The sequence below is a fragment of the Nicotiana attenuata genome, chromosome 12 (genome assembly GCF_001879085.1).
Source record: "Nicotiana attenuata strain UT chromosome 12, NIATTr2, whole genome shotgun sequence".
Lineage (NCBI taxonomy): Eukaryota > Viridiplantae > Streptophyta > Magnoliopsida > Solanales > Solanaceae > Nicotiana > Nicotiana attenuata.
In genome coordinates, this window is record NC_032000.1 from 10,810,943 (window position 1) to 10,829,092 (window position 18,150).

Genomic DNA, 18,150 nt, shown 5'->3' on the forward strand with positions numbered 1-18,150 from the left:
TAGTCTAGCCGATGCAGCGTCACTTTCATGGGTGCAATTTTCAGGGATGTTCTTGAGAGAGTTTGTTTCCCAGACCCTTCGGGATGCATGGCGCGTGGAGTTTGAGCAGTTGTGCCTATGTCAGTGTTAGAGTATTCCATTATATTCAATGATTTGTCTAGGCGTGCGCCTACTTTGGTTTCTACAGTTAGAGAGAGGGTCCGCAGGTTCATTGATAGGCTCATCATGATATCCGGTTCAACATGGCTCTGGAGTTGGAGTCCGATGTTTCGTTTCAGCAGCTGGTAGAGATTGCTCGAAGATTAGAGGGCACGTGGGACTAGGAGGAAGAGGTCATGCGGGGTTAGGAGAGAGAGGACATGGAGGATAAGAGGTCTCGTAGACCGGAGAGATTTACTAGTCCCTATTTGGAGGGAAGGTACGACATTGTAGAAGTTTTGTGGGTCAGCCAGTTCAGTTTGCGCTTCAGGCTTCGCACGGTGTTCCAGGTACCCATGGGTCTCAGGGTACCCTTACCGGACAGCTTCCACAGCCACGTCAGTAAAGAGGTTGCTTTGAGTGTGGAGATACCAGCCACATGGTAAGAGGTTGTCCCAGACTCCGGACAGATGTGTCATAGCGGGGTATTCAGACTATGAGTTCTGGTCCAGTTGCTGATATTCCTGCACCGCTAGCTTGGAGTACAGGTCAGACGAGTAGAGGGCGCCCAAGAGGGGGAGGCCCAACCCGTTGATGTGCTTTCTACGGTAGGGCTGAGGTCGTTGCACCACATGATGTTGTACATGTATGGTTTCGATTTGTTATAGAGGAGCGCCATTCGTAATTTGTTTCGATTCTGCTTATCGGGGTGAGTCCTCCTATGTTAATTATGCTAGAAAGTTAAGGTGTTTGTCCAAATTTTTAGGAATAAAATAAATTTAAGTAGAAGACTAAGCTATTTTTCTAAAGCTTTGTCTCCCATAAGCAGAAAAAGAATCAAAAGTTATTTTTAAATTGACAAAAAATTATTCCTAGCAAAAGAATTTATATATCAAAAATAATCCTACTTATTTTAGCATAGTATTTACACCATTCTAAATCGCAATTCTTGAAAACTCTCATAAAGATTTTCTTCTTATTTTTTATGGTAGATTTCTAAGATACAGCAGTAGGTTTTGGGACGAATTTTGTTATACTTATTGAATGGTGTTGTGATATATTTAAATCATCCTGAAAGAATAAAGTATTTTTTTAATATTTTTTATATTTTAATTAAATAAAAATGAAAGACTTAATTTTATTCTTTCATAATAAATACATTAAAAAATATTTATTTGCTTAAATAATTACTACAGTATTATTTATTACAACCAAAAGCATATTCTCCTCCAGATCTATATACCCACCCCACCACATATATAGACACCCCCACTACCAAACCCTAAACCTCTTTTCTCGCATCTACTGAAGAGGCTCACTTTCTGCCTCTCTTCTCTGCTCAGAGCTTATCGCCGTTACAAACTTGGTAAAGCTCTCACCTTTCTCTTTCGCTTTGATCTGGTTTTTCAATTTCTGTCACTTCCTTAGCAAAATCTTGTTTCCCACTTATGAATGAATCAATATTATTTTTCCCCCTTTTTCTTTATATTTATGATTCTCATTGCTTAATTTTGTTTATCTTGGTGTAAAGGAGTGAGCAAGTTCCAACTGTGCAGCCATGGCTCTGGTATGTGTCTTAGATCTTCATTGATTCCTTTTGATATAAATTATAGATCTAGGTTTTAGTTTTTGATGAATTTATAGGCAACGATTTCAACTTTATTGCTGGGTTTTTGATGTGTTAGTATTTTTTGTACATTTTAGTTGTGGATTTTGCAGTGTTTTTTGAATTATTATTGCACTTTATTTTGATAAGTTCTAAGTTTGGTTTTGTTTAATACTTTTATTTGTATCTCTCAAGTATTGAGTTATTACTACTATGACTGTATGAGTTGTAAGATCCAAGTGGAGGTTAATTATTTTCCGGAATTTTCCTTTTGACTATGCCTGTTGGGCTATTTGTATTCGTCCTCTTCAAAAATGGTTTTGCAATCACTCAATTAAGTAGAGCCAAATTGGGTCAAGTGTGAAGGCCCTTGGAGAATGTTGAATCTTTTTTCTGTTTAGAGAGAGATTTCGGCGTTAATTGCACCGTCCTATAAGCATCTACTTCCCATTTAAGAAAGACACTATACAACTAAGACCAGGTTTTTATTGTAGAGTTTCTTAAGGCCAGACTAAAATGGAATTTAAATTACAGTTTTTATATAAACAATGTTGCATAAGATTTTTTTATGTTATTATCTGAAAGAAAAAGATGAAGAAGATTTCTGAGGTGTTCAATTGGTTATTATATTGTGCCGTTGTTGAATCTGTTGGATGGTAAATACATTAGAAGATAAATATCTATTTGAATTTCTAACAGAGAATTGAGGTCTTGCGTTAGCCGTTTTCCAAACATGTTAATTACATTTAAAATTGTGCTCCAAAAATAAATGGTACATTTTGCATGAAGGCTAGAAGATTTTCCTTGAGCTACTTTGGCAGTAGCAAAGCTCTTTAAACAATAAGTGCGCATAATATGCTAAATATTATTCTGTCTCTCTTGGGTAGGTAATTTCTTGATGATATTTTAGCATTTAAATTGTCTGTATTTTATTTGTTGCAGGTTTTGCACTCTGGAAGTAACAACAAAAATGCCGTAAAGGCACTCATTGCTGCTGAGTACACAGGTGTAAAGGTTGAACTTGCAAAGAATTTCGAGATGGGTGTATCAAACAAGACACCTGAGTTTGTCAAGATGAATCCAATTGGAAAGGTGTTATTATTCTACAAAACTGTATAAATTCTTTCATTTACTTAAGCAAGGTTTTGCTAATCTTGGTGTGTGTTTTTACCTATAGGTTCCTGTGCTTGAAACACCTGATGGACCTGTTTTTGAGAGCAATGCTATTGCACGCTATGGTGAGGCTATTTCTTATTTCCTTTAATTTGACTTCCTTTAATAGAAATTAATTTCTGTTATATGGTGATCATATAACAGAAATTAACTGACATTGACCTCCTTTAATTCATGCAGTAACTAAATTGAAGCCCGACAATCCTCTCTTTGGCTCTTCGTTGATCGAATATGTAAGTAATTCAAGTTGGATTTGGTTTCTTAGTGTTATTCATTTATCAGTTAGGGGTCGTTTGGTTGGGAAACAAATTATCCCATGATTAATTATCCCGGGATTAGTTATCTCACCCTCCCGTAGGGATAAAAAACACTACAATCCCGGGAGGGGATTAGTTATACCACGGTTTTATCCCAACCAAACATGGGATAAAGTCATCTCAAATTTAATCCCGGTATAAATTATTCCTTATCCCCATACCAAACAAGACCTTATACTTTTCATTTGTGAAATTCTTACTCTATATGTTTTTCTCTTTTTCCTTGACAGGCTCAAATCGAGCAATGGAATGATTTTTCTGCCACTGAGATTGATGCAAACATTGGGCAATGGTTGTACCCACGTCTTGGCTATCGTGTATTCATTCCTCCAGTATGTCTCATACCATGCATTTTTAATTTTTTTCTGAAATAGTAGGAAAAAGTAACTCAAATGAAATTCTTCTTGTTCTGCAAAAAGGCCGAGGAAGCTGCAGTAGCTGCATTAAAGAGAGCTCTTGGTGCTTTAAACATCCATCTTGCATCTAACACTTACTTGGTTGGACATTCAATCACATTGGCCGACATAATAATGGCCTGCAACTTGAGCCATGGTTTTAGGTATATAATGACTAAGAGCTTTACCAAGGAATTCCCACATGTAGAGAGATACTTCTGGACTGTGGTTAATCAGCCGAATTTCTGCAAGATATTGGGTGAGGTGAAACAAGCTGAATCTATCCCAGATCCCCCATCCAAGAAGCCTGCACCAGCAAAGGAACCTGCAAAACCCAAAGCAAAGGAGGAGCCAAAGAAAGAGGTTAAGAAGGAAGAACCAAAGCTTGAAGACGAGGAAGAAGCACCCAAGCCTAAGGCAAAGAATCCTCTTGATCTGTTGCCTCCAAGTAAGATGATTCTGGATGAGTGGAAGAGGCTTTACTCCAACACCAAGACCAACTTCCGCGAGGTTGCCATTAAAGGTATATTTTAGTTTTTCTGTTTTGTTACCTATTTTTCTTATGATAAGTTTTACAAACTAGAGCTAAAGAGAATCACGAGTCATCACAGGAAATGTATAGAAGAGGGAATTGTCTACTTCCTTAAGAAGATACTTGAACTGGTTCCTTGTTAGAACCTTACCCCATACTCTTCTTGTTTTGCAGGTTTCTGGGACATGTATGATCCCGAAGGATATTCTCTCTGGTTCTGTGATTACAAGTACCAGGATGAGAACACAGTGTCCTTTGTTACATTGAACAAGGTTGGTGGTTTTCTGCAGAGAATGGATCTGGCACGCAAGTACGCATTTGGTAAGATGTTGGTAATTGGTTCTGAGGCCCCATATAAGGTGAAGGGTTTGTGGCTTTTCCGTGGAAAAGAAATTCCCAAGTTTGTTATGGATGAATGCTATGACATGGAGCTCTATGAATGGAAGGAAGTAGACATCAACGATGAAGCACAGAAGGAGCGTGTCAACCAAATGATTGAGGATTACGAGCCCTTCGAGGGAGAGGCTCTGTTGGATGCTAAGTGCTTTAAGTAAACATTGTATTGTATTTGGCAATGTTTCCTTTCGCCTGAGGTTGTAGTTTACCTTGATTTTGTCCTCCCAAATTTACTTAGATTCTTGTTTAAAAAACTATCTTGTCTTCCTTGGAGAAATTGTTATCTCTGTAGTGTGTTTTTGAAAATTATCAATTTTGACATAGTGAACTGGGATACATTCGTGGTTGAATTATGTTATCCTTTTCCAAGTAAAGCAGTTGTGGCAGTGATGTGATCCAGGTGAATTGTCCTTTCCAAGTTGTTTTTGAATTTTGCTTGGTGTTAGTTGAAACATTTTTGAGTTATAGAAATGGGGCTGAAGGAGAGTTGGACGGATATAAATTGATTGAATGAATATTTTCCGGCAAACATTGGCATACAAAAAGCGCCGGATGCATTCTAATTGCCTCTGTTTATTTGAATGACGGATATTTTTATTTGCTGGATAAGAGCCCGTTTGGCCAAGCTGCCAAAAATTACTTATTTTGAAAAAGTACTTTTTTTTAGAAGTGCTTTATCAAAAAGTACTTGTGGAAAAAAATAGTTTGTGTTTGGTTAATTTATTTAAGTACTTTTTGCAATATTTGGTAAACAAATTGTGTTTGTCCAATCTTTCTAAAAGTACTTTTAAGTGTCAAATTATCAAAAAGTATAGTACCAAAATTTTATAATTATTTTAAAGAGAAAAATGAACTTTAATATTTACCGTATGAGACTTTTATTATTCTTTGTTTTATTTAATTAAAAAATAAAATATAAAGTAAACATGCATATTAAAAATTTAAATCAATGTAACATATATAGTTATATCATATCATATAATATTATCCAGTATAATTACTTATTGTTTACATGATGATATGAATAATCAAAATACATCATTCAGTATGAATTAGAAGTNAAAATATAAAGTAAACATACATATTAAAAATTTAAATCAATATAACATATATAGTTATACCAAATCGTATAATATTATCTAGTATAATTACTTATTGTTTACATGATGATTTGAATAATCAAAATACATCATGCAGTATGAATTAGAAGTATATTCCACCAATTACTATATATTGGTAATCCACCATGAAATAATAAGCAAAGTCACTCACACATGATAACATTTCTCAATAATTTCATCTCTAACTCTATCACACAGCGCCTCCATATTAGTAGAAAACTTGCCTTGCATTTCTAGAGGAATACCAGAAAATCCATCTCCTTCCTCAATCTCTGCAGTAGTGTCTTTATTAGCATAACAGTTGAATTCCTTATCGGTAGAAGAATATCGTCGGGTGAAATTTTGTAACAAGATGATTCTAAGTGTCAAACTTGAAAGATGGCATTGAGAATAAAATAGAAATAATTTTAAATATATAAAAAATTATTATTTTCGTAAAAAAAATTAATTAAGTATGTTTAAATTCAAATTCAAAAAGAGTAACTAATTATTAACAACAAATAATGCATAATTTAAATTCAAATAAAAAATAATTATTACCTAACCTAACTAACTTTTTCCTAAATTGCCAAGAGGCTTATTGTGAGGTTGCCACTTGGCTTAATGTGGAGGCTTTTTCTTCTTCTTCTTTTAATAATATATAGATATAGATTATGCGGTGCAATTATAAATTTATTACCTATTTGTAGGTAATTTTCACAAATTAGATTTGATAACTGTTTTAAAAATTCGGGAATTAATAACCTATAAGAGAAGAAATTATAAATGATTACCTGTAAGAAGATAATTGATAATCCAAAGAAGGATGTAGATAAAATTTACTTTAGTGTGGAAAAAAAAGAAGAAGAAGATTTGAAAAGTTACATGACATTATACAAAGAAAAAAATAAAAAACAAGAAAAGTCAATAAAGAATTTGGAAAGTTACAATATGATTCATGTATATGATATATTTAAATTTAAAAGAAGGGTAAGAACTAAAAACAAAAATGAAAAAAATCCTTAGATCAATAAGGGATAATTGGAAAATATAAATTTATAGTGAGGATAGTTTTTGCTTTGAATAATAATTTTCTGCTTCTGCTTTTTGGGAGAAGCTAAAATTTTCTGCTTCTTCCCAAAAGAAGAAAAACTGCTTTTGCTACTGGCCAAAAGTACTTTTCTGTCTTGGCCAAACGGCTTACATTTTTTTAAAAGTACTTTTTTGGGGCCAAACAGGCTCTAAGCTTTAATCATTAAGCATTAAAATACTGTTCAGCACTAGACATTAGTTGAGTGTACGCCATTTGTCCTGTGTATTTCTGTCTTTTCTTCCGTTTTCAATCTGCCCTTAGTGTATATCTCGGTTCTGAAAAAACAACACCAAACTCGTTGAGTTCCTACAAGTGAGGTCTGGGGAGAGTTGTAACGACCCGATCGGTCGTTTTGTATTTTTTGAACCCCGTTCCCTTAAATAAGACTTCCAGCACTTGCTTTAGCTAATTTATGACTTGCGGGGACGGGTGGTTCGGAAGTTAGAAGAGTTTTGAGCAAGAATAAGTCTAGTTGCTTCTTTAAGTTTCTTTAAAAAGGCCAAGTTTGACTTCGGTCAACATTTTGGGGAAACAGACCCGGAATCGTGATTTGACAATTTCTGAGGGTCCGTGGGAAAATATGGGACCTGGGCGTATGCCCGGAATCGAATTCCAAGGTCCCTAGCCCGAGTAATGAATTTTTATGTGAAATTGTTAAGTTAAAGTTTCAAAGGTTTAAATAAACTAAGAAATCATTGTTTTCCTAGGTATCGGGTTCGGATTTCGATTCCGAAACTTGGTACAAGTCCGAAATATCAGTTAAGACTTACCCGTAAAATTTGGTGTCAATCCGAGTAGCTTAAGGGCGTTTTGACCCGTTGGAGGAGAATTAAGAACTTGAAGTTCAATGATTTGATTCATTTGGTTTTGGGGTTGATTCCTCGATTTAGCATTGTTTTGAGTGTTTCGAGGGTTCGAGTAGGTCCGCCTCGTGATTTCAAACTTGTCGGCATGTTCGGGCGGGGCACGGGGGCCCCGAGCGTCAAACGAGCGAGGTTCGAGTGAAGTTAGAATTTGGAAAATGACTGAAGCTTGCTGCTTCTCTCATAACCGCATCTGCGGTTCTTGGACCGCAGAAGCGGGACCGCAGATGCGGTCATTAGATCGCAGAAGCGGAGAAGGGGCAGGCCAGGGGAAACCGCAAAAGCGGCCCAGGGACCGCAGAAGCGGTTCCGCCTATGCGGCCCTCAGACCGCAGAAGCGGTCGAGCCCCAAATCCCAAAAGCCGCAGAAGCGGCCAAATTCCGCAGAAGCGGATTCCGCAAAAGCGGAAATACTTCCGCAGATGCGAAAATAACTGGGGGCAGAAGGGTTCATTTAATACGAACTCAAACTCATTTCCCTCATTTTTCACTCTACACTTAGGCGATTTGGGTTCTTTCAAGAGAGGGTTTCCACATAACTTGGTAAGGTAAGTAATTTCCCTTCATCCTTAGCTTAAATACATGTATATTAGGTAGATTAAACACCAAAAATTTAGTAAAAAATCAAGGATTTGAGCTAGACCTAGGGTTTTAATAAAACTAAGAATTTATCATAAAATTTGCCATGTAATGAACTAGAAATCATATATTTGTGATCCTTAGGTGATAGAGAACAACTTCCTTCGAAAAATCTCGGAATCCGGGCACGTGGGCCCGGGGTCAGAATTTAGGAAACTTGTGTTAATGGTTATAAAATTGCCTAATTAGAGTTCGACCTTGTAAGCCTTTATTTACTAGTTCTTACTTCGTTTGATTAGTTTGGGATTGTTCGGCTTCGAATTAAGGACTCGGGCTCGTTCTTGGACATTGGAAGTGCACTTTGGAGCGAGGTGAGTCTCCTTTCTAACCTTGTAAGAGGGAATTGTCCCCATAGGATTATAAATGAGTAATTGTTGTTAAATGCGGGGGCTACGTACGTACTAGGTGACGAAAGTTCGTGCGTAGCTACTATAATGATAATTGTTCGGGTAGTTTAGGACCCACGTCATGTCTAATTAGGGAATATTTCTTATCTTAAATTGCCAATATGATCATTTATGATTTGCTAGAGACTTGAGGAAATGAAAAGTGAACTTATGTGTTTGTTGAGTCTTGGTAGGAATCCCCTTGTATGTAATTGAGCCTTATGTGCTTTCCTGATATTTTCTTGATGATTATGGACCGGGCCGATCGCCTCGCTGAGAATAGATGCATCAATGGTTCGTGCCGCTCGATCCTCGGCAGTGCACAATTTATTTTCTGTTGGAGCGGGCCGTCGACCTCGGCATGATGGTGCATGATTTATATGCTTACATTTAGATATGACATGATCACTTGTTTAATATGAAAAAGGGAAAACTGGTAGTTTAATTATGTCAAGAACATGAATATGACTCTTCTCTTAAACTTGTGTTATTGGAAATTCTTCATGCTGTATATCTCACTTTATTATTATATTATCTTGACCTTAGTAAGTATCAAGTCGACCTCTCGTCTCTACTTCTTCGAGATTAGTCGGGATACTTACTGAGTACATGTGGTTTATGTACTCATACCACGCTTTTGTACTTAAATGTACAGGATTTGAGGCAGGTGGATCTGGACATCATCCTGGTGCGCATCAGTGAGCACGCTTGGGGACTTCTACGGTGAGCTGCTTCTCTTTCATGCCGATCCGCAGCCGAAGAAGTCCTTTCTTGTACTTTTTGTTTCTGTCTATCCTAATTCAGACAGTAGGATAGTGTATTATTCTTTTGTGTATATTCTACTAGTGGCCCTTAGCTTGTGACACCAGGTTCTGGCACACACAGTAGTAGACATTTATTTTGGGGTTGTATCGCTATTTTAGCACTTTATGATCTTTACTGGTCTTATCTTTAAATTTGAAAATCTAGTATAACTGTCTTTGGCTAAAGTAAAATGAGAACTTAATCACATTCCGCTACGGCTGGCCTGACAATGGTGTTAGGCTCCATCATGACCTATTATGGAAAATGGGTCGTGACAACATGGTATCAGAGCACTAGGTTCACGTAGGTCTCACAAGTTATGGGCAAACCTAATAGAGTCTTGTAGATCGGTACAGAGACGTCTGTATTTATCTTCGAGAGGCTATAGGGTATTAGGAAAGACTACTCTTTATTCATTTTCCATCGTGCAGTGGTCAGTGTACTAAATTTCCTCTTCTACTCTCTCACAGATGGTGAGGACTCGTATCGCCGACATTCCGGACCCGGGAGGAGCTGCTCCCCCCATTGCTAGAGGCCGAGGTAGAGGCCGGGGGAGGGCACCGACCCGTGGTAGGGGACGAGGGCGTCCCAGAGCTATTCCAGTTGCACCATCAGCAGACCCTGCGAGGGATCCCACTATTGAGGAGCAGGGCGGGGCGCCCGCAGCTGTGCCTACTCCGGTGGATTTCATGACTGCGCCGGATTTCAGGAGGTCATGGGCCGTATGCTTCGGTTCATGGACACTATGACTCAGGCTGGTTTATTTCCAGCAGATCCAGCTACCTCACAGGAAGGAGGGGGAGCACAGACCCCTACCGCACAGGCTCCAGGTCATACAGCCGCAGTTTATCATACTCCGGGTGCACTACCCGCGGAGGGGGTCCAGCCAGTTGCTGCAGCGGCACCCCAGCCCAGGCCAGCTGTGGACGGCGATCCGCAGAAGTTGTTAGACAGATGGACCAGGTTGCACCCTCCAGTCTTCGTGGGCGAGCGTCATGAGGATGCCCAGGATTTCATTGACAGGTGCAGGGATATACTGCACAACATGAGGATATTGGAGTCGCATGGAGTCGACTTCACTACTTTTTAGCTGGAGGGCAGGGCCCGTAGATGGTGGCAGTCTTATTTACTTAGCAGGCCAGCAGGCGCTCCTCCTCTCACTTGGGGTCAGTTCACTCAATTGTTCCTTGATCGGTACATTCCACCCTCTGAGAGGGAAGAGCTACGTCATCAGTTTGAGTATCTGGAGCAGGGTCATATGTCAGTGACCGACTATGAGGCGAGGTTCTCTGAGTTGTCTCGCCATGAACTCATGATACTCCCCACAGAGGCAGAGAGGGTACAGAGGGTGTTGCGGGGTTACATCCCACTATCCGGTCGGGTATGGCTCGTGAGGTAGAGATGGGCACTAGATATTAGCTAGTACTTGAGATTGCCCGCAGGATTGAGGGTTACCGTTTGAGGGGTAGAGAGCAGATGCAGCAGGATAAGAGGGCCAGATTCTCAGGAGAGTTCAGAGGCGCCCCAACCAGGGGCAGAGGTCACTTTGGGAGGGGTCAGCCCAGTAGGCCCCTAGTTCCAGCACCACCACCGGCTCGGGGTGCTCCAGCACGCTCCTATTTCACCGCCATGCCAGAGAGTTCTTATCGCCCGCCAGCTATTCAGGGTTCATCCAGTGGGTATTCAGGTCCTCCGGAGTCTTCCGGTTCTTATTTCAGTGCTATGCCGGAGAGTTCTTATCGCCCGCCGGCTATGCAGGCTTCTTCTAGTGGGCCTTCTGGTATTCAGGGTCAGCCTTCCAGACACCAGGCCGCCGCACCACGTTGTTTTGAGTGCGGGGACGCAGGCCACATGAGGAGATACTGGCCCAGGCTTAGGGGCAAGGCAGTACAGCAGGGGCAGTAGCCCATGACTCCAGCACCAGCGGCCCAGCCGCCTAGAGGTAGAGAGCAGACTGGTAGAGGCCGTTCCAGGGGTAGAGGCCAGACGGGGAGAGGTCAGCCAGCTACTACTCAGTCAGTTGGGGCCCAGACAGCCGGTGCTCCAGCTAGATTCTACGCTCTTCCAGCCAGGCCAGATGCATTGGCCTCAGATGCCGTCATCACAGGTATTATTTCCGTCAGCGGTAGAGATGCATCGGTGTTATTTGATCCAGGGTCTACTTATTCATATGTATCATCTCTGTTTGCTCGTTTCCTGGCTATTTCTCCGGAGCCTTTGGGTGTTCCTGTTCATGTGTCCACTCTTGTGGGTGATTTTGTGGTTGTGAACCGGATTTACCGGTCTTGTGTGGTTACTTTCTGTGGTCTTGAGACTAGAGCAGATCTTCTGTTGCTCGATATGATCGATTTTGAGGTTATCCTGGGCATGGATTGGTTATCTCCATATCACGTCGTTCTAGATTGCCATGCCAAGACTGTTTCTCTAGCAATGCCAGGGTTGCCGAGATTGGAGTGGAAGGGTTCCACAGTTGACGCGCCTAGCAGGGTCATTTCCTTCCTGAAGGCTCAACGCATGGTTGAGAAGGGGTGTTTGGCCTACTTAGCTTATGTTTGAGACACCACCGCAGATTCCCCGACGATTGATTTAGTGCCAGTAGTCCGAGAGTTCGCCGATGTTTTTCCTTCCGATCTTCCAGGCATGCCACCAGATCGTGATATTGATTTCTGTATTGATTTGGCTCCAGGCACTCAGCTTATATCTATCCCGCCGTACCGTATGGCTCCTAAGGAGCTGAAGGAGCAGTTGGAGGAGTTGTTAGCTAAAGGGTTTGTTAGGCCCAGTGTATCGCCTTGGGGTGCACCAGTGCTATTTGTGAAGAAGAAGGATGGGACTATGCGGATGTGCATTGATTACCGCCAGTTGAACAAAGTCACCATCAAAAACAAGTATCCATTGCCCCGTATTGATGATTTGTTTGACCAGCTGCAGGGTGCTAGGGTGTTCTCTAAGATCGACCTGAGGTCAGGGTATCATCAGCTGAAGATTCGGGATTCAAATGTTCCGAAGACCGCATTCAGGACTAGATATGGCCACTATGAGTTTCTGGTGATGTCCTTTGGCTTGACTAATGCTCCAGCGGCATTTATGGATCTGATGAACAGGGTGTTTAGTCCTTATATTGATTCTTTTGTCATCGTCTTCATTGACGACATCCTGATATACTCATGTAGCCTGGGGGAGCACGAGCAGCATTTGAGAGTAGTGCTTCAGACCTTACGAGAGCGGCAGCTTTATGTTAAGTTCTCCAAGTGTGAGTTTTGGCTGGAGTCAGTAGCATTCTTGGGGCATGTAGTGTCAGGGGAGGGTATTAAGGTGGATCCCAAGAAGATTGAGGCGGTTCAGAGTTGGCCACGTCCTACTTTAGTGACCGAGATCAGGAGTTTCTTGGGGTTAGCAGGTTATTACCGGCGATTTGTGCAGGGCTTTTCATCTATTGCATCACCTCTGACCAGATTGACCCAAAAGGGTGCCCCGTTCTGTTGGTCCGATGATTGTAAGGAGAGCTTCCAGAAGATGAAGACGGCTTTGACTACGGCACCAGTTCTTGTATTGCCTTCCGGTTCAGGGATGTATACAGTGTATTGCGATGCTTCTCGAGTTGGCTTGGGATGTGTATTGATGCAGGAGGGGCAAGTTATTGCATATGCTTCACGTCAGCTGAAGGTTCATGAGAAAAATTACCCTGTGCACGATCTAGAGTTGGCGGCGATTGTCCATGCTCTCAAGATATGGAGGCATTATTTGTATGGGGTGTCATGTGAGGTTTAGACCGACCATCGCAGCTTGCAGCATTTGTTCAAGAAGAGAGATCTTAATTTGAGGCAGCGCAAGTGGCTTGAGTTACTAAAGGATTATGACATTACCATTCTTTATCATCCAGGTAAGGCGAATGTGGTCGCGGATGCCTTGAGCAGAAAGGCGGAGAGTATGGGTAGCTTGGCGTTCATTCCTGCCGAGATGAGACCATTAGCCTTGGACATTCGGACTTTAGCTAACAAACTTGTGAGGTTGGACATTTCGAAGCCCAGCCGAGTTCTAGCATGTGTGGTTGCTCAGTCTTTGTTATTGGGGCAGATTAAGGCCCGACAGTTCGATGATCCACATTTGGTGGTCCTCAAAGAGATGGTACTTCAGGGAGGTGCCAAGGAGATTTCTATTGGTGAGGATGGTGTGTTACGGCTACAGGGCCGTGTATGTGTTCCTAATGTTGATGGCTTGAGAGAGAGGATTCTAGAGGAGGCCCACAGTTCGAGGTATTCCATTCATTTGGGTGCCACGAAGATGTATCGTAACTTGAGACAGCACTACTGGTGGCGGAGGATGAAGAAGGACATAGTGGAGTATGTTGCTAGATGTTTGAATTGCCAGTAGGTCAAATATGAGCACCAGAGGCCAGGTGGCCTACTTCAGCAGATGCCCATTCCGAAATGGAAGTGGGTGCGCATTACCATGGATTTCGTGGTTGGGTTGCCGCGGACTCAGCGGAAGGTTGATTCAGTGTGGGTTATTGTGGATAGGTTGACCAAGTCAGCCCACTTCATTCCGGTGGCGACTACTTATACGGCGGAGAGATATGCTCAGATTTACATTCGGGAGATAGTCAGGTTGCACGGTGTGCCGGTTTCCATCATATCGGACAGAGGCCCTCAGTTCACTTCCCATTTCTGGAGAGCTGTTCAGAGTGAGTTGGGGAACCGCGTAGAGCTCAGCACGACATTCCATCCTCATACCGACGGGCAGTCGGAGCGGACTGTTCAGATTTTAGAGGATATGCTTAGAGCATGTGTGATCGACTTTGGAGGGCAGTGGGATCAGTTCTTGCCCTTGGCGGAGTTTGCATACAATAATAGTTATCAGTCCAGCATAGAGATGGCCCCGTATGAGGCATTGTATGGTCGGCATTGTCGTTCTCCTATTGGGTGGTTTGAGCCCGGTGAGGCTAAGTTACTTGGCACAGATTTGGTACAGGATGCTTTGGATAAGGTAAAGTTGATTCAGGAGAGGCTCCGCACAGCTCAGTCCAGGTAGAAGAGTTACGCGGATCAGAAGGCACGTGATGTATCATTCACGATTGGCGAGAAGGTTCTCTTGAAAGTCTCGCCAATGAAGGGCATTATGAGGTTTGGGAAGAAGGGCAAGCTAAGCCCAAGGTTTATTGGCCCCTTTGAGGTGTTGAGGCGAGTTGGAGAGGTCGCCTATGAGCTTTTTTTTCCTCCCATTTTATCAGGAGTTCATCCAGTCTTCCATGTAACGATGCTTCGGAAGTATCATGCCGACTATTCACATGTGTTGGATTTCAGTACCATTCAGTTAGATGAGAGCTTGGGCAACGAGGAGGAGCCAGTTGCCATTGTTGATAAACAGGATCGCCAGTTGAGATCCAAGATGATTTCTGCGGTAAGAGTCCAATGGAGGGGCCAACCGGTCGAGGAGGCGACCTGGGAGTCCAAGGAGGACATGTGGAGCAGATATTCCCACTTATTCAGCAGTCCACGTACTTTTCTAGGTCCGTTCGAGGACGAACGATTGTTTAAGAGGTGGAGAATGTAACGACCCGACCGGTCGTTTTGCATTTTTTGAACCCCGTTCCCTTAAATAAGACTTCCCGCACTTGCTTTAGCTAATTTATGACTTGCAGGGACGGGTGGTTCAGAAGTTAGAAGAGTTTTGAGCAAGAATAAGTCTAGTTGCTTCTTTAAGTTTCTTTAAAAAGGCCAAGTTTGACTTCAGTCAATATTTTGGGGAAACGGACCCGGAATCGTGATTTGACAATTTCTGAGGGTCCTTGGGAAAATATGGGACCTGGGCGTATGCCCGAAATCGAATTCCGAGGTTCCTAGCCCGAGTAATGAATTTTTATGTGAAATTATTAAGTTAAAGTTTCAAAGGTTTAAATAAACCAAGAAATCATTGTTTTCCTAGGTATCGGGTTCGGATTTCGATTCCGAAACTTGGTACAAGTCCGAAATATCAGTTAAGACTTACCCGTAAAATTTGGTGTCAATCCGAGTAGCTTAAGGGCGTTTTGACCCGTTGGAGGAGAATTAAGAACTTGAAGTTCAATGATTTGATTCATTTGGTTTTGGGGTTGATTCCTCGATTTAGCGTTGTTTTGAGTGTTTCGAGGGTTCGAGTAGGTCCGCCTCGTGATTTCAGACTTGTCGGTATGTTCGGGCGGGGCACAGGGCCCCGAGCGTCAAACGAGCGAGGTTCGAGTGAAGTTAGAATTTGGAAAATGACTGAAGCTTGCTGCTTCTCTCATAACCGCATCTGCGGTTCTTGGACCGCAGAAGCGGGACCGCAGATGCGGTCATTAGATCGCAGAAGCGGAGAAGGGGCAGGCCAGGGGAAACCGCAAAAGCGGCCCAGGGACCGCAGAAGCGGTTCCGCCTATGCGGCCCTCAGACCGCAGAAGCGGTCGAGCCCCAAATCCCAAAAGCCGCAGAAGCGGCCAAATTCCGCAGAAGCGGATTCCGCAAAAGCGGAAATACTTCCGCAGATGCGAAAATAACTGGGGGCAGAAGGGTTCATTTAATACGAACTCAAACTCATTTCTCTCATTTTTCACTCTACACTTAGGCGATTTGGGTTCTTCCAAGAGAGGGTTTCCACATAACTTGGTAAGGTAAGTAATTTCCCTTCATCCTTAGCTTAAATACATGTATATTAGGTAGATTAAACACCAAAAATTTAGTAAAAAATCAAGGATTTGAGCTAGACCTAGGGTTTTAATAAAACTAAGAATTTATCATAAAATTTGCCATGTAATGAACTAGAAATCATATATTTGTGATCCTTAGGTGATAGAGAACAACTTCCTTCGAAAAATCTCGGAATCCGGGCACGTGGGCCCGGGATCGGAATTTAGGAAACTTGTGTTAATGGTTAGAAAATTGCCTAAATAGTTAGAGTTCAACCTTGTAAGCCTTTATTTACTAGTTCTTACTTCGTTTGATTAGTTTGGGATTGTTCGGCTTCGAATTAAGGACTCGGGCTCGTTCTTGGACATTGGAAGTGCACTTTGGAGCGAGGTGAGTCTCCTTTCAAACCTTGTAAGAGGGAATTGTCCCCATAGGATTATAAATGAGTAATTGTTGTTAAATGCGGGGGCTACGTACATACTAGGTGACGAGAGTCCGTGCGTAGCAACTATAATGATAATTGTTCGGGTAGTTTAGGACCCACGTCATGTCTAATTGGGGAATATTTCTTGTTTTAAATTGCCAATATGATCATTTATAATTTGCTAGAGACTTGAGGAAATGAAAAGTAAACTTATGAGTTTGTTGAGTCTTGGTAGGAACTCCCTTGTATGTAATTGAGCCTTATGTGCTTTCTTGATATTTTCTTGATGATTATGGACCGGGCCGATCGCCTCGGTGAGAATAGATGCATCTATGGTTCGTGCCGCTCGACCCTCGGCAGTGCACAATTTATTTTTTGTTGGAGCGGGCCGTCGACCTCGACATGATGGTGCATGATTTATATGCTTACATTTAGATATGACATGATCACTTGTTTAATATGAAAAAGGGAAAAATGGTAGTTTAATTATGTCAAGAACATGAATATGACTCTTCTCTTAAACTTGTGTTATTGGAAATTCTTCATGCTGTATATCTCACTTTATTATTATATTATCTTGACCTTAGTAAGTATCAAGTCGACCTCTCGTCTCTACTTCTTCGAGATTAGCCGGGATACTTACTGAGTAAATGTGGTTTATGTACTCATACTACGCTTCTGTACTTAAATGTATAGGATTTGAGGCAGGTGGATCTGGACATCATCCTGGTGCGCATCAGTGAGCACGCTTGGGGACTTCTACGGTGAGCTGCTTCTCTTTCATGCCGATCCGCAGCCGAAGAAGTCCTTTCTTGTACTTTTTGTTTCTGTCTATCCTGATTCAGACAGTAGGATAGTGTATTATTCTTTTGTGTATATTCTACTAGTCGCCCGCAGCTTGTGACACCAGGTTCTGGCACACACAGTAGTAGACATTTATTTTGGGGTTGTATCGCTATTTAGCACTTTATGATCTTTACTAGTCTTATCTTTAAATTTGAAAATCTAGTATAACTGTCTTTGGCTAAAGTAAAATGAGAACTTAATCACATTCCGCATCGGCTGGCCTGACAATGGTGTTAGGCGCCATCATGACCTATCATGGAAAATGGGTCGTGACAAGAGTAGCGTGTACGCAGACTTTACACCTATACTGGGGAGGATAGAGAGGTTGTTCCCGATAGACCCTCGACTAAAGACAAGGTGAAAAGAATCAGTGGTAACCACAACAAGGTATGAAGAAAATCAAAACAAAATAATGCAATTAAAGAGTAGATAGTACCAGCAATCCAAGAATAAAGAGTTACAATGCTAACACTACTACTACCAATTTGAGAAGGAAAATTGAAAACGCACGGTTGCCTACTAACCGTTCCTCCTAATTCTCGACTTCCATATCCTCCTATCAAGGAACATGTTCTCAGTAAGCTCCAATTGTGTCATGTCATGCCTAATCGTTTACCCATAGAACGGTACAATTGAATTTATACGTGGTTTATAGACAAGCGAATCGGTTTGATCCCAAAATGATAAGGAAATCAAATAAGAGAATGCAAGAATTAGCGTTGAAATCGTTATAAGACAACAGATAGCTTGGTTCCGGGAGCAGAGCTTCCAGAGGCAGTAATAGCAATATTAAT

At 41.7% G+C, this 18,150-nt stretch overlaps 1 protein-coding gene across 1 annotated transcript; it reads left to right on the forward strand.

The window, feature by feature from the left end:
• LOC109235285 (elongation factor 1-gamma 2-like) lies at positions 1,347 to 4,956 on the forward strand. The gene is made up of 8 exons (XM_019401339.1): positions 1,347 to 1,504; positions 1,670 to 1,705; positions 2,687 to 2,836; positions 2,922 to 2,982; positions 3,098 to 3,150; positions 3,465 to 3,566; positions 3,654 to 4,152; positions 4,336 to 4,956. Exons 2-8 carry the CDS (start codon positions 1,697 to 1,699, stop codon positions 4,713 to 4,715), a joined length of 1,254 nt encoding a protein of 417 aa, XP_019256884.1. The 5' UTR covers positions 1,347 to 1,504; positions 1,670 to 1,696; the 3' UTR covers positions 4,716 to 4,956.

What these genes read in the sequence shown, in the direction of transcription:
- LOC109235285 (XM_019401339.1), top strand. An exon ending in CAATGCTATTGCACGCTATG is followed by an intron (nt 2,983 to 3,097) that starts GTGAGGCTATTT and finishes TAATTCATGCAG; the next exon opens with TAACTAAATTGAAGCCCGAC. An exon ending in CCGCGAGGTTGCCATTAAAG is followed by an intron (nt 4,153 to 4,335) that starts GTATATTTTAGT and finishes CTTGTTTTGCAG; the next exon opens with GTTTCTGGGACATGTATGAT.